Below are 14,455 nucleotides of genomic sequence, written 5' to 3'. Positions count from 1 at the left end.
TAATACAATATTGAAAAATTTTACAGGGTACAAGAAAAAAGGCTACAGAAATTATCTGAGACTGGAGAAACTGTCTTAGAAACTTAAGGAGCTGGATCTGTGTATTTTGGCAGAAAAAAAAAAGTGCTATGTGGAATAAAATAAGTGTCATAGGAGAAAGTATTACATATGAAAGAGCTTTTTAGCTAAGTGAAGTAAGCCATTACAAGAACCAACAGCTGGAAGCTGAAGCCAGACCAACTCAAACTAGAAATAGGAAACACTGAAAACTGTTAAGCACAACAACAAATTGCTAAAGGAAGGGCTAAATTTTCCATCCGTTTCAAGATATCTTCCAGTCAAGAAAGCACACCTTTCTGAAATAGTGTAATTTAGCCAGCAGAAACTTTTATGAGCTTGCAACAAGGTATATTATCAACATGTGCATGAAGCATATATGTGATCAGATTTAAGAAGAGAACGATCCTTTCTGGCCTTATAAATATTTAATCTCCAGATTAGACATGAGGTTCTCTGGTCAAACTTTTGCAGACTGGGCAGACATGTTGGCATTGGATGTACTATTTCCAGGGAAGGTAAGCAAAAAATATAGTTGGACTATCATGTTTTCATTACTTTTTTGTCAGTCTTTATGAATGTTGATGCTTTGTTTGATGATTTGTTTGCTTGTCCATTGAGCCATTCACAGTAACACCCGATTCTTCTTTTGTGAAAGGGTATTTCATTTTTCTTTTCACATTACTGCTGTGAAATATTACCAGTGTATGACCATAGGACAAGGCCCATGTCAGTGTGTTAATGGTACACAGCTAATTCTAACCCATATCCTTCCTATAAGTGTTCTTTCCTTCACTGCTGCCGTGATTTTCTCTGGGAGATATGTCTCAGATGTTTTTTCCAAGCCTTTGTAGCTCCTTATGTGACTCAACCCACCCAAAATTCTTTAGTTAGAACCAAGAAAAACTATTTATATATAACTGTAAATATGCAGTGAGATCATTAGTGAATATAGATAGTTTCTGACCCTTGGTTTCCAGGATAATTTCCTATACAAGTGCATTGAAAAGGCAAGGCAATACCAGCACTTTTTCATGAATACTTGTACTGCTCTGCATTAAAGCATTCGAGTTTACTTGTGTCTTACATTAACCAGGTTTTCAGTCAAATAGCTGTTTATAAAAGAAACAGAGTCCACACCAAACTGCATCATCAGATCTAATTCCACTACCATGCACTTGAGTGTGAAGTAAACCCACCAAATTCAGCCCTCAAGGAGAGATTCTCCAGGGTACACAATCTAGACTATTTGTCACATCACAACACATAGCACCATGCATTGCTTCTACAACTTGGGTTTCTTTCTTTATATGAAGCAAATGCTCTGCCTTGAAAAGTGTCAGGTACTGCCGCTCTGGATTTGCACAAAGTTGCTTGTGAGGAGCTTGTTTAAGTAGCAGGAAAATACACTGTCTTTTAGCATATGTATTTGAAGCAGACTTGCCTTCTAAGAAATGGACCTCTTTTTACATATCACCCAGCATACTGTTACCTTTGAGACACACACAGATCTCTCCACCATGGAGAAGGCGACATTCAAGCTGCCAGCCTGTCCTACCTCTCAGGAGAGGGGTAACACAAAGAGCAGCAGAAGCGAGGTCCCATGGTCCCAAGTGAGGTCCTTCAGTCTCTTGCTGCAAGGAGCGGAGCGGCTGTTCCTTAGGAGACTGCCTTGTTTTGGATGCCAGCCACAGACTGAGTCCTTACTTTGCTGCTTCTCTCTATCTACTTCTACTCAGAAGAAATAAAATGGTAGACAACGAGATGCATTTCCTTTTTAAGGCCTAATGCTAACAGTTCTTTCCCTTGTTCACTTCTCAACCACTGACATGAAATAGGGGAAGGAGCTGTGCTGGGGCTGAACTGTGCAGCTGTTCAGTTCCAGGTGGAGGTTCAACATGAAAAACAGATTTACCAAACTGATGGAGGGAGAAAATAAATGTTTGAAATATGCATCTGCAACTGGAGCAGAAAGATTTTTAAATCATACTTAGTGGTACTGAAATATCATTTTCAGCAAGGACAAGCATTCAGAATAATTCCTAGCACTTGGAATATAAATAATATAATTTTTAGAGAAACAGACAAATGTTCATTTTTAAAGTATGAGGGTTTTCTGATAAAATTCAGTTAAAGAATTCGAGGTCTTCAAAATTTGAAATGCTCGTTATTTTTTAGATTTTTTTTGCATAATTTTGTAAATAATCAACATTTGAAAAGCAATTCCTTCCTTCCTTTCTCTTTCTTTCTTTCTTTCTTTCCCTGTATTTTTGTTGACTTTATTATATATGCTTAAAAATGAGAAAAATGGATCTCTTTTCACATGGGTCTCTTTTGACCCATACTACGAATCTGAATGTTTCAAAAGGTTGGTACTGAAATGAGAACTTATGCCTCTATGTTGCAAACTAATCTCCCTCCTATGCCTCGTCGTCAAAATTAAGAGTTAAGACGCATTCATCAATTCGTGGCTGCGAAACTATGGGCTGCGTCCAGTTTACCTCCATGACAATTTGTTCTTTTCACGTGCTCTTTGCCCCAAGCGCTGTTCCAGTCCCTGCTGGATGCGAAAGAATCTCCATTGCTGGAATTCGTCGTTATTCAGAATTTCTGAGCAGTTGCTCCTCGTGAGGCAGCTAACCTTTTCCTGCTCGGTCTCTCAAGCCTTCGAGCCCCTGCCACTTTCGTGGCGGCGCCCTCGGGCTGACACGGGACCCCGCGGCCGGAGTCGCGCCAGTGCCCCGCACCACGCGCGCCGCTTCGCTGCTCCGTGCGCGGCCGGCTCCGCGCCGCCGGCGGACGCGCGCAGCGCTGCGTTAGGCAGCGCGGGCCCCCGCGAGTCTCGGCGCGGGCCGCTGGGAGCCTCTGCCCGCCGCGGGGGGGGCCTCCCTGCGCGGCCCGCGCTGAAATGCCCCGGCGTCCGCGGAGCCCTGGCGCCCGCCCCGCGCATTTGCGGGCGTCTGCGTGCCGGGAGGAAGCCGCGCTATAGCGAGGGAGGCAGGGAAGGAGGGTCGGCGGGGGGGTGTCACCTCGGCGCAGCGCGGTTTGATGCCCCCCTCACTCCTCCCACCAAGGAGCGGTGCCTCTTAACCCCCGGGAACCTCCCTCCCGCGAAGCACTGCTCCGCTTCGCACAACGCGCGTTGATGACAAAAAAAATTATTATTGGCCGCGCTCAGCCATGAGCTGTTTGGATGTTATGTACCAGGTCTACGGTCCCCCCCAGCCGTACTTCGCAGCAGCCTACAGCCCCTACCACCAGGTATGTGCGGGGGCAGCGGTGAAGAGGCACCGGGTGGGAGGGGTGTCCTCTGGAGGATGGCCGTCTGGGGCCTTACCAAAAGGAAAAAGGGAAAAGGAGAAGGGGAGGGGAAAGGGTGGGGGGAGGTCTGGGAGTCTGCGATGGTGATCGGAGCAGAAGTGCATCCCACCTTTGCGCGGGGCTCGGCCGGCTGCTCGCCCGGGGTATGTCCGCCGGCGGCGACTTAAGGTCTGCGGGCTGCTTCGGGGGCGGGATTTTAACCCTCGATGTGTTTTTCGGTGTTGGGGTGGTTTTTTTGTTGTTGGTGGGTTTTTTCTGTGCAGTTTGGGGGGTGCTTTTTTCTTTCTTTCTCCGAGGCGGGCTCCAGGCGAGCGCCGCGGCGGGGGGCAGCGATGCCGGTGCCTCGGGGGCGCGGGCGGCGCTCGGGCGGCCGGGGGCGGCGGCGGCATCCTGCAGCCGCCGCGGGGAAAAGCCTCGCCGGTCTTCGGGCTGCTATTTTACCACCCCTCTGCGATGGGGGCCGGGGGGGACGCTCCTGATTTTCCCTCTGGAAGTGGGGGGTGTGCGGGTGCCGCGGAGCCCCGAGGAGGAGGCTGTCGGGTTTCTCCAGCTGGTTTGCGGGGGAGGAAGCCCCGGCTCCAAGGGGTGCGCAAGGCTTCTCGGAGGGAGCGGCATCCCGGGGATGCTCCCCGCTCCCGGGGCCCGGCGCGGCGCGGCGCGGCGCTGTCCCACGGGCCGCCCGGCGGCGGCGGTCGCTTTCGAAACACCCGCGGCGGTTTTGTGGTTAGGAATAACGTCTCGCCGCCGAGCTGCGTGCAGCTCGGTCCGGGTTATCAAGGGGATCGATTAATCCCAGGATTTCGATAAAATGATACTGCCAGACGCGGGAGTATTTCGTGGCATATAAAGTCCGTCGAGAACTTTGCACCGCAGGGTGTACGCTATCCCATCAAGATCACGCTGTCCCATCAAGATCACAGATCATTTTCTCCGAGCTGCACCTGCTGGACAATACTTTCTAGCTCTGGGTTTCTCTCTTTTCCTCCCCCTCCACCTTATTGCTTCCAAAAATGGAAAGAGGGATATTCCAGCAAACGAAAAAGGGGCTCGATAGAGACAGAAGCACCCCGAGTCCCCGGCGGGCGGCAGCTCCGGCCCTGCAGGGCCGGGGCCAGGCAGCCCCGCTCCGCTTCGCCCCCCGCGGCTCTGCGCAGCCCCTGGCGTGGTGCAGCCCGTGTGACACGGGGCTCCGTGACCCACCTCCAGCGCCTGGCACAGGGACCGGAATACCTGTTACAAATAGCAAATGATGTCTTCCCCCACCTTGCTTCCCCCCCCTCCCCACTGCTCCGTGACATTATTTAGGGGGATGATTATTACCTCAATGGCCGAGCCGGCAGCCAAGTGGAAAAGCGGTCATCATGAAGGAGTGACATTATTAAATATCTCGCGTGTCTTGGCCCCGGGCGCTGACCTGGCTCCCGCCCGCCCGCCCCCTCGGTGCTTCTCCTGCCGCCCGGCCCGGCCCGGCCCAGCGCCGCTCCGCTCCGCTCCGCCCGCACCGCCCAGCCCGGCTCCGCGCCCCATCACTCGTTTCTAAGAAGCTCCCGGCAACTGCGAGCACGCTAACGCGGATAAAGAGAACATGGGATACATCCAGCAAACTTCTGAATGCTCTTTTTTTCCTTCTTCTTCTTTTTTTCCACCCTCAACGGAATCCAGTAAAAACAGTCTAATCTTGTAGGAAATACCTGGAGCTTCTTGCTTGCCAAAGAAATGCTTTTCGCCCTGAAATGTGTTTGAGGCTGCCAGCCCTTCTTCTCCCTTCCTCCTCCTCCTCACCGCTGTGGTTTACAGGACACTCCTGGGGGGCAGATTTTGTCGGCAGTCACGTTTCTGCGAGCCGGGGGCCGAGCGGCGCTCCCCTTTCCCCGCGGCTGCCCGGGGCCGCGCCGTAGGTGAGGGGCCGCCGTGCGCCCGCGACCCGCAGCGCCCCGACAGCCGGCCCGCAAAACGCCTTCGTGTGCGGAGCTCCGGGCTGGCAGCTGAACTCGCCGCTGCGTTAGCGGGGTCCGGCCCCGTCCGGCCGCGGTCTCTGTCCCGCACGGAGCTCTCTTGCCCCAGCCGTGCAGACGTCTCCTGCGGTCGGAGCTCCAGCCGCATTTGCAGGCTCTTCGCTGCCCCCTCGGCACGTGGGGGTGCGGAAATGCAGCGACGTGGGGGAAGGACGATGAGCTGCTGCTGGGGCCCCTCGCTGGCGGGCACCGTGGCGGCGAGGCGGCTCTCGCATCCCCGGGGCAGGCTGCGGGAGCGGGCGCGGGCGCGGGCGCGGCGCCGCACCTCGCCCGACACAGGGAGGGCCAGCCGGACCTGCGGCCGGTGCCCCTGGCTCCGCTGCACGGCATGACCGCCTGTGTTGGGGTTTTTTTTCCCTCCCCTCTCCTCTCCCTCCCCCACTGCCCGACAGAAACTCGCCTTTTACTCCAAAATGCAAGAAGCCCCGGAGAGCGGCAGCAGCGCCAGCACCAGCAGCTCCTTCTCCAGCCATGCCCCGGCCAGCATCAAGGAGGAGGACTGCAGCCCCGAGAAGGAGCGACCCCCCGAGGCCGAGTACATCAACTCCCGGTGCGTCCTCTTCACCTACTTCCAGGGGGACATCAGCGCCGTGGTGGACGAGCACTTCAGCCGGGCGCTCAGCCAGCCCAGCAGCTTCTCGCTCGGCAGCGCGAAGGCGGCGCGGAACGCCGGCTCCTGGCGGGGTGAGCGCAGGGCGCCGCGCAGGGCTGCGCAGGGGAGTCGCGCCCTGCCTGCGCCCCGGCGCACGCAGCGGGGTGCCCGGCGCGGCGGCGGGGAGGGAGGGTGCTCGGGGCTGCGGTTTCCCCTGCCGGGGGGGGGCGCGAGGCAGGGAAGCAAAGGGAAGCCCTGCAAAGGGAAGCAAGGCTCCACGAAACCCCAAGGGGAGCCCGAGCCGCAAGGACCTGCAGCGCTGAAAAGAGCCTCCCCCGCCGGTCCCTGCCGGGGCAGCTTTAAGATTAGCGCGTTGATAATCGAAAAATTGAAACGAAACGAACCAAAAAAAAAAAAAAAGTGGAAACGATTTCACCAGCTTCCCACCTTTAAAAAGCAAATTGTTTATGTCCCTAAATCTCGCCCTGTGCATAGCACCGCCCTGATTGGTGCTGGAGCAGAGGCAAGGACCCTAAATCGTCGAAAACGGAGGCGTTCAAAGAGCCTGCCGCGCAGCTTCCCGCGGCGCGCTGCGCAGGGCGGCCGCGGAGCCGTCTCAGCGCGCCCGGTTTTGCCCGCGCCGACTCGCGGGGACACCCGGGGGACACCCGGAGTTAAACGTCCCCGTAGTTTCTCCTCTGCCCTCTGAGCCGCCCGGCGTCGGCACTTCTGGATTTTCGGGGGCCCTCCCCGGCGGGGCTCCCTGCCCAGCCGAGAGCCCGCCCGAAGATTTCCCAGCCTCTCCATGAATTTCTGTCGGTGGTTACGATGGCTGAAATATTTCACGGGCGAAAGATATTCAGCTCTGGAATTGATGGCAGGAAAGGAGATTTCCTTGCCCGTAATGAACCACTTCCCTTTCTCCTGAGTAATGCCAGAGGTGTAGAGCTGGCGCACCTCCCTGGCAGATGTGTATTACGAGCACGTTTTTATTTGTCTCCAGAATGTACAGCATTCCCAATCAATAATGCTTAACATCTCTGTCTATGCTGTTAATATTCACTATTTCATCTTGCCCACTGCTTAACAGGCAAAGAAAATGCAGGGTCCTTGTCCTTTGTCCTGCTAGTCCTAATAAGATCTGCAAAATGCTTTCCAAATATATATTAATATATACCCGAGAAACAGACATAAGTCCAGTGTAATAGATGGGGAAATTGCCCCCAGGTGTTCAGAAAATTCAAGCTGACCCCTAGTCAAATCTCATCCTGCTCTTGCCTTCTTCGAAACTGTGCTGAGAAGCAACCGGTTTCCTGGCAGGGTCAGGCATCCTCCAGGGTGCTGGGTGTAAATGTGTAGATAGGGAGATTATTGCAAAGACGAACAAGAAAAAAAAATCTGGAAACTACTGTGGGGCGGTAGTTTCCAACTCAATTTCCACTATTGAGCAAAAGAGACGTCCCTCACCTTAGTTAAGTCTTTTCCTCCAAATACCCACCAAAAGAAACTTGGAACAAATGGTTCCAGTTTCATGGATAAGCCCTGGGCTAGGTCTGTTGGATGTTTAGCTGGAGAGGTATCTGTATTCGCCCGGAGCAATTCTTATGCTTGGCAGTTGCCTAGGGGATGAAGGGAATCAGAGGGTCTGGTTTTGAGTAGGGGGTCTGGGGAGGGGCAAGAGTGCTGGGGAAGGAGATCAGTGTTCGCTGGGTGTTCATGCTGATTTTCCTCTTTCGCTGTCTCCTCCGCCCCACTCTCTTCACCTAGATGGCTCCTTCCCTATGAGCCAGCGCAGCTTCCCGCCATCCTTCTGGAACAGCACATACCAGCCCTCCTCCGTCCCCGCCACCCTGAGCAGTCCCTTGGTGGCTGCTGCCCACAGTGAGCTGCCTTTTGCCACCGCCGACCCCTACTCACCGGCCTCGCTGCACGGTCACCTGCACCAGGGCAGCCCCGAGCCCTGGCACCATGCCCACCACCACCACCACCACCACCACCACCATCACCCCTACATTGGGACACAGAGCAGTGCCTACCCTCGCCCCACTGCCATGCACGAGGTCTATGGACCCCACTTCGACCCCCGCTACAGCTCGCTGCTAGTGCCCACCGCCTCTGTCCGCCCCCACCGCCTCACGCCTGCCTCCATGCCCGCGCCGGTCAGCCCCCAGTGTGAACTGGGCAAGAGCGAGGCGGGGGCCACTGCGGCCTGGACGACGCCAGGACCCTTCCCCAACACCGCAGGGGACATGGCACAGAGCCTCAGCCTCAATGTGGATGCAGGTAAAGAGCTTCTCTCGGCCCCTTTGGGGTCCCCCCATCTGAGCTCGACCTCAGCCCCCTGTCTCCTTCCTCCCCACTCGCTGTCCTTAAGGTGACAGGGAAGTAGCCCTTGTGGAGTGGGAGCTGTGGTGCTGCTTTGGGTAAATAAAGTAGGGGAGAGAGAGGTCTCACAGGAGACACTGCCCTTGGTGCCCCTCTCAGGAGACTCTTGAGCCAGACAAGCGAGGAAGAGGAAGGGGGAGGATGGGACCAGGCAACACATCAGCTCCCCCAGTACCCTTTGAATTGCTGCAAACATGCCCTGAAGAAACTGGTCGCTTTGAAGTGCTCTTGTGCTGGCCCTAGCCCTGTCTTGTGTCAAGCAGCAAGAGCTGGGAGCAGGATGGAGCCACCTCAAGGGGTCGCTCCCTCCATGGGGGCACAAGTGCAGACCACCATAAAATTGAAGGTTCATTTCTAGGCTTTCCTTAATTTTTCTCCCACTTTTTGAAAGGAAAGCACAATTGCAAGTTGGTACTGGAATCTCATGTCTGGTCAGGTGCCTGGATGTAAGGCCGGGGGCCACAGTGGGGACAGGAAGGTGACGCGGGCATAGCCAGCACAGGCAGTTCCTAAGGCAGTGGTGGTGGAGACAAGGAAAGCCCTCTCTCAGAAGCATTACTTCATACTGCAGTTTGGTTACTCCATCCACAAAGGGTTCCCTTTGGTGGCCTCAGGCTAGGTGAAAAGGGCCATGTGTCTGTCTCTGGTTTAGTGTGGGTTCTTCTCTTCACTGCTTCCTTCTAGTGCTGAGGAGTCTCTGGCCTCTTGCAGCAGTAAAGAAGTTTGTCTTTCTCTGTCCTAAATGCCTATACCTATTTTTCTTCTTCCTCTTTTTTTTTTTCTTCTCTCCATTCTCAGGTTTACAGCCTCAGGATAAAAGCAAGGATCTATACTGGTTTTAGAGCTGTCCTTCACTCCTCTTCCCCTGGCTCTCCCCTGTAGATCTCTGCCTGTTAGACATGGTGACATTCAGAGCTGAAATCGGGTCAGTTTGTAACAGCTTCTGGTCTTGGTTTGCAGCTCGACGTTACTCCTTCTGTGGTGGATCCCTTCTGAGCTGATCTGCTGCCTCAAAGCCTCCTAGATCCCCCTTGCCCTTTTCCAAGCCCACTGTGGCCCTGCAACTCGGGGAAAGACAACGGGACTTAAAACGACCTGGCAATGCAAGGATGGTACTTTAGACTCATTTTGGAGAGGAAAATCCTTCTGTTGAAAGAGGAGAGCCAAAGACTTTGAACTTTTATTTAAACAAATTACACACCCAGAACTGCAGTCAGACTACTTTAAAAGAGTCAAATGACATTGCAGATGGTGATGCAAAACCACTGGTCTTCTTACAGGGGACAGAGGAAATCTTTTTTTAGTGGTGTGAATATTTTTTTTATGGCAGTGAAAATTATTTCTTGAAAGCAATGTGGGAAAACTATTTAGCAATTTTTACTTTACATTATAGAAAAGTAAAAGGAGAAGAAGTCGGGAATTCATGAACGTTTTTGTACTATCAAAAAACTGGTCAGATCCTTCAGCTTTGTGGTTATGAGTGGCAAGTGTCTAGCTTGGGCCACCTGCCTTGGGCTTATAGAAATGCAGCTGTTCCACGGACAACTGTTCAAACTCCAGAAATATGAAAACCGAGGTGGCACTTCTCAGAGTTTGGCACAACATTTGCATTGGATATATATCTTTTTTTTTTTTTTTACAAGAAACATTTTATCATGAAAGAAAAATCCTATTAAAGAAGGGTGAGGGGAGAGAAATGTGAAGAAACTGTTCCACCCCAGCTCAACGGCCTTTAAGGGGAACACCAGAAAGAAAGGCACATAAGGGACAATAGGTCTGGGTTGCCTCTAATACTGCTCTTTGTCTATGTGTTGGTGTCATTTTGTCACTTTAATAGTTGGGGGTTTTTTTGAAGGAGGAAATAAGATATCTATTTAACTGTAGGAAAGCTGCATTAAAAGTATCTTCTTCTTTCACCCTGTGTGCTTTTATGAGGAATTTAAATTAAACAAGAGGAATGAAGCAAACTAGAAACTTCAGGATGAAATAGGAAAAATACCTGTAGTGTGGATGAAGTGAGTTATTTTATTACTTTGCGTTAAAGCTAAATAGAAATCCTAACAGTGCAAAATATTATCTCAAGAAGTTATAAACTATAGCAATAAATGCAAAAGAAGAAAAAATGCAGGGGTATAGCAATACTATATTTTAGTGTATGGTATATCTGTAAGATGGTTTAAAGCAAGGATGCCATTACATAATAACACATTTCTCAACAGACCTGATAGAAGATGGGATTTTAGGTATTATAGAGTGATAAATAATTAATGACAACAGTGCAGAAATGGCAATTTCCCCCTCTACCTAAAAGCAGGCTTTTTATATGCAAAGAATCTGATCCCAACACTACCATGTTTTGTTTGGGTCTGGGTTTTTTTGTTGTAATGTCTTTGAAGACTGACAAAGTTTGGTGTATTCAAGTGGAGAGTCCTAACGTCACCTTTTTGACACTGGGAGAAGCATCTGCCCTGTAGTAAATGATGCAGTAGAAAATACACTTTTGTACTGTGACGAGAGAGTTTGTTACCTTCCGGCGTTCTGACATAACTTGGGAGGGAAGATTACTGTTATGCGAACCATGTGTTGGAAATGGAGTTATGAATAACTAACTTGCCTCTCCTAGGTTTCAGATCAGCAATAACTGCAGCTATGGGAAAGAATAGGAATCTTAATAGTAAGAATAAAATAAAGCAGCGTGAGTAAAATATTACAGGGAGCTGGCAAGGAGTTGCTCTGGAATACAGTGTATGCAGAGCATCCCCAGCCAGAGCGCTGCAAATGGCAGCAGGTGACTTGCCGTGACTCTTTCAGCCAGACATGCCCATGAGAATTTCTTCCTTAGTCTCCAATTAGCCAGATCCCAGAAAAGCTGCAGAGGGCAAGTGAAGGACTTCAGGATTTATATTACCAGTTAGACTAAAAATGTTCTGAGGCTCCTGTTAAGAAGGCAGCAGCACTTTGCAGAGGAAAAGTAACTAAAAATGGCACCTAACTTTGTTGCGGTAGAGGCTTGGGGATGACAGTATCATTTTGTTAACATCTGCTTGCTGTTTTTCAGACTTTTTTAAAGTTTAAAAAAAAAAAAGATTAATCTGGTTCTAGTGTTAACTGTGCTCCACTGCAACTGGTTTTTTTTTTTTTCCTTTCTTTTTTTGCCACTGTCCTCTGCAATTCCTAAGGAGGAGGACTGGACAATACGGCCAAAATATATTTGGAAACATTCATGTAAGCGAAAACCAGTCATTTACTTCATTGGCATTTACAATTCCTTTCGACTGTGAACATTTTCAGCATGAGAATTTATGCAACAAATACATAACTATTGGTATCAACACTTGTTCTCCAAGTAGTTGTTTCTTGATGCATTGTGAAAGCAGGCAAACACCAAAGTTGAGACTGTGGCTTAGGGTATTAGGCACTTTACAAACTACTTTTTAAAAGTGCTCCTACTCCGGCGGGATTGCAATCTGAGAGATTACATGCCCTGTCCTGGCTACCCCTGCGGAGTTTTGCTCCATGTAGGTTATTCTGCTGTCCCAAGGGGGATCGCCCCCAGCACCAGGTTAGTTGCTTAATCATGAATGTTTGCAGGGAGCCTGTGAATACAAAAGGAACACTTCTTACATATATATATATGTCTTATATGCCACATGCTTGTCATACAAGAGAAGAGTGGGGCTGTAAGTGCCCAGTCCTGCAGCCTAAAGAGCAGATACTCACGGTGCCCCTTCTGTGAAGATGGCACCAGGTTAGTACCGCAGTGCTTGGGCTGTCTAGTTAGGGAGCTAACAAGCAAACTAGCCCAGCTGCAACAAGCACACGTGTCTCCTGCCTCGTTTGTGCAGAGCCTGGGGAAGGAAGCAGAGCAATTGGCTTTGCGGCAGTGTTGCAGCACCAGGCATATGGAGAGTATCTGCTGGGGCTGAATGTGAGCAACTTCTAAGGGTCTGTAAAGTGAGCTCTGGCTATATTCACTGCAGACATTTCTTTCCCATGCAGAAAATAACTGAAGCTTAGCAAAGCACAAGGAAATACTGTTTTAATGAACTCTGAGGTTAACATTGATCTTTGTCAGGGAAAGGATGGAAGTGGGGATGGGATATACTATTTATGGCAGCAACCTCCACCTTATTTTAGCGAGGAGCTCCCTTATAGCAGCACTTGGGAGAATGCAGTATAGAGGTTTTTAGAGAGATATATAGGTGCCCCAGCATTTACAGTAGACACAGCTGGCTAATGTTAGCTAGCTTTAAGATATTGTTTCCTACTTCCTGCCTTCTTTTCCAGTGTTTTTTTTTCCATATGAGCCCCTGGAGAAGGAGGTGGGGAGGAGAGGCAGGGTCTGAATAATCCTCTGTGCCTCCCGCGGATTGTGCACTGCCCGTCTCCGGGGAAATGTATCTGCCCTGTCTCCTCCTTGGGTCAGGAGGGGCCGCCATGCCTTCTCACTTTCCCTTTGAAGTCCTATTTAAGTTCATGCCAAGTTCTAGCACGGGCTTAAAGGTTGGTCCCTTCCTAGAAGGGATGAGAATGCTACGGGTGTTTTTGGATGCATCAGGGCTCTCTGACTGACAGTTCTCATGCACCTTTTTCTGGGCAAGAGTTGTAATTAACATGCCCTTTTGATTGCAGGAAAGCGAGCCAGCTCCTCCGGGGGATTGTGGTGTCCTGGCCGGCTTCCCTGGCCTGCCACCCAGAGGAGCAATTGCAGTGGGAGAAGGAGCCGGACTTTGTGGTGTGATTATTTGGAGGACTGGAGTACTTATTTTGTAGGTTAGGCAATTTTTCACAGAGAAGCAGGGGAAATAGGGGATAGTAAAAGAAAATGAAAAAAAAGAAAACAGAAAAGGGAAAAAAGAAAAGAAGAAAAGGGAAAAAGGAAGAGAAAAAAGAGAAAAGGAAAAAGGAAAAGGAAAATAAAAAGAAAAAAGAAAAAAGAAAAGGAAAAAGAAAAAAGAGGAAAAAGAAAAAAAGAAGAAAATGAAAAATGAAAAAAAAAGAAAAATCCTGCACTGTACAGGGAGCAGCAGGGACCAAGTCCTACCACCTAATCCAGTGGAACAACTATTTTTTTCCACCAATGAAGTCCTAAAGACAGCCTGCGACAGTCCCAGTTGCGCACAGACACAAATGATTATTCTCTCTTGACAGACCTGCACAGCTCCCTCCATGTATTTAACTGCAGCCACAGTGAGCTGGATCAGAAAAGAGACACTTGATAGCTGCTGTTTCCGTGGTTGAAATATTTGTGAAGTTAGTGCATAATCTGAAAGCAGAAGCTAATAAATTATAGGGTGCTAATTGGGGCCGGAGTGGAGCTGTCAATCATATTATCCTAAACACACAGAGACCCTCATAACCTAAAAAGGCAAGAGAGACTCCAGGAACAGCTCCCAGTTGTCACTAGCCATGACCTCCAGTGAGAGCACAGAGAGTCAAGGCAGAGAGTTTATTCTGCTAAGAAAATGCAAATCCTATGTTTAAGAAGGCACTTGCATGTGTTTTTGTTTACTCTTCTCGGGAGCATATTTCCTAGGGCACCTTACAGTTTTGCTTTGCCACTTAGCAATTTTGCCACTCTTGCAATTTTAAAAAATGTGCAAATCATAGGAATTTGTAATCCTTACATTTGCATAGCCCTTAGAGTAAGTCACACGTTTTTAATCACAGCCCAACACCATTGCACATAACTCTGTCTGCTAAAAGCCATATTATTGTTCACATTTTTTGTTTGTTTGTTTCTTATGCCTAGAAACATATACATTTCTTAAAGGCTTCAGGAGTCTATGATTTGAGCCAGAGCACAATTGTGCAAACATGGTACCAATAGGGCAGTCTCAGCTCTGGTCACTTCGTCGTCACACTTTCCTATGTTGTTTTCATCAAGATTCTTGCATTTTACTCATATGATATAAAATTGAATCAAAGAAGGTTGAAGAGATTTTTGGTGACACTTTGCCCCAAGTAATTCATTTCTATCTTGAGACAACGAGAAGGTATTTCAGAAAGCATTTCCTGAGGGAAAATGTTGAAAAAATTAGGAACAACCCAAAAGTGAGGAGTGTGAAACCTTGATTTTAGCGAC

At 49.8% G+C, this 14,455-nt stretch overlaps 1 protein-coding gene across 1 annotated transcript; it reads left to right on the top strand.

The window, feature by feature from the left end:
* The first annotated feature begins 3,237 nt into the window (after positions 1–3,237).
* On the top strand, positions 3,238–9,371 carry VGLL2 (vestigial like family member 2). The gene is made up of 4 exons (XM_067294794.1): positions 3,238–3,318; positions 5,786–6,077; positions 7,753–8,268; positions 9,331–9,371. The coding sequence occupies exons 1-4, from the start codon at positions 3,238–3,240 to the stop codon at positions 9,369–9,371; spliced, it is 930 nt and encodes a 309-aa protein (XP_067150895.1).
* Positions 9,372–14,455: the final 5,084 nt, after the last annotated feature.

This window comes from Apteryx mantelli, chromosome 3 (genome assembly GCF_036417845.1).
Source record: "Apteryx mantelli isolate bAptMan1 chromosome 3, bAptMan1.hap1, whole genome shotgun sequence".
Taxonomy (NCBI): Eukaryota; Metazoa; Chordata; class Aves; order Apterygiformes; family Apterygidae; genus Apteryx; species Apteryx mantelli.
The sequence above is the reverse complement of the archived record's forward strand: the minus strand, read 5'-3'. Positions and strand labels throughout refer to the sequence as shown.

Coding starts and splice junctions, on each gene's coding strand:
- VGLL2 (XM_067294794.1), top strand. CDS start 3,238: ATGAGCTGTTTGGATGTTATGTACCAGGTCTACGGTCCCCCCCAGCCG. Junction 3,319..5,785: donor CCTACAGCCCCTACCACCAG/GTATGTGCGGGG, acceptor ACTGCCCGACAG/AAACTCGCCTTTTACTCCAA. Junction 6,078..7,752: donor GAACGCCGGCTCCTGGCGGG/GTGAGCGCAGGG, acceptor CTCTTCACCTAG/ATGGCTCCTTCCCTATGAGC.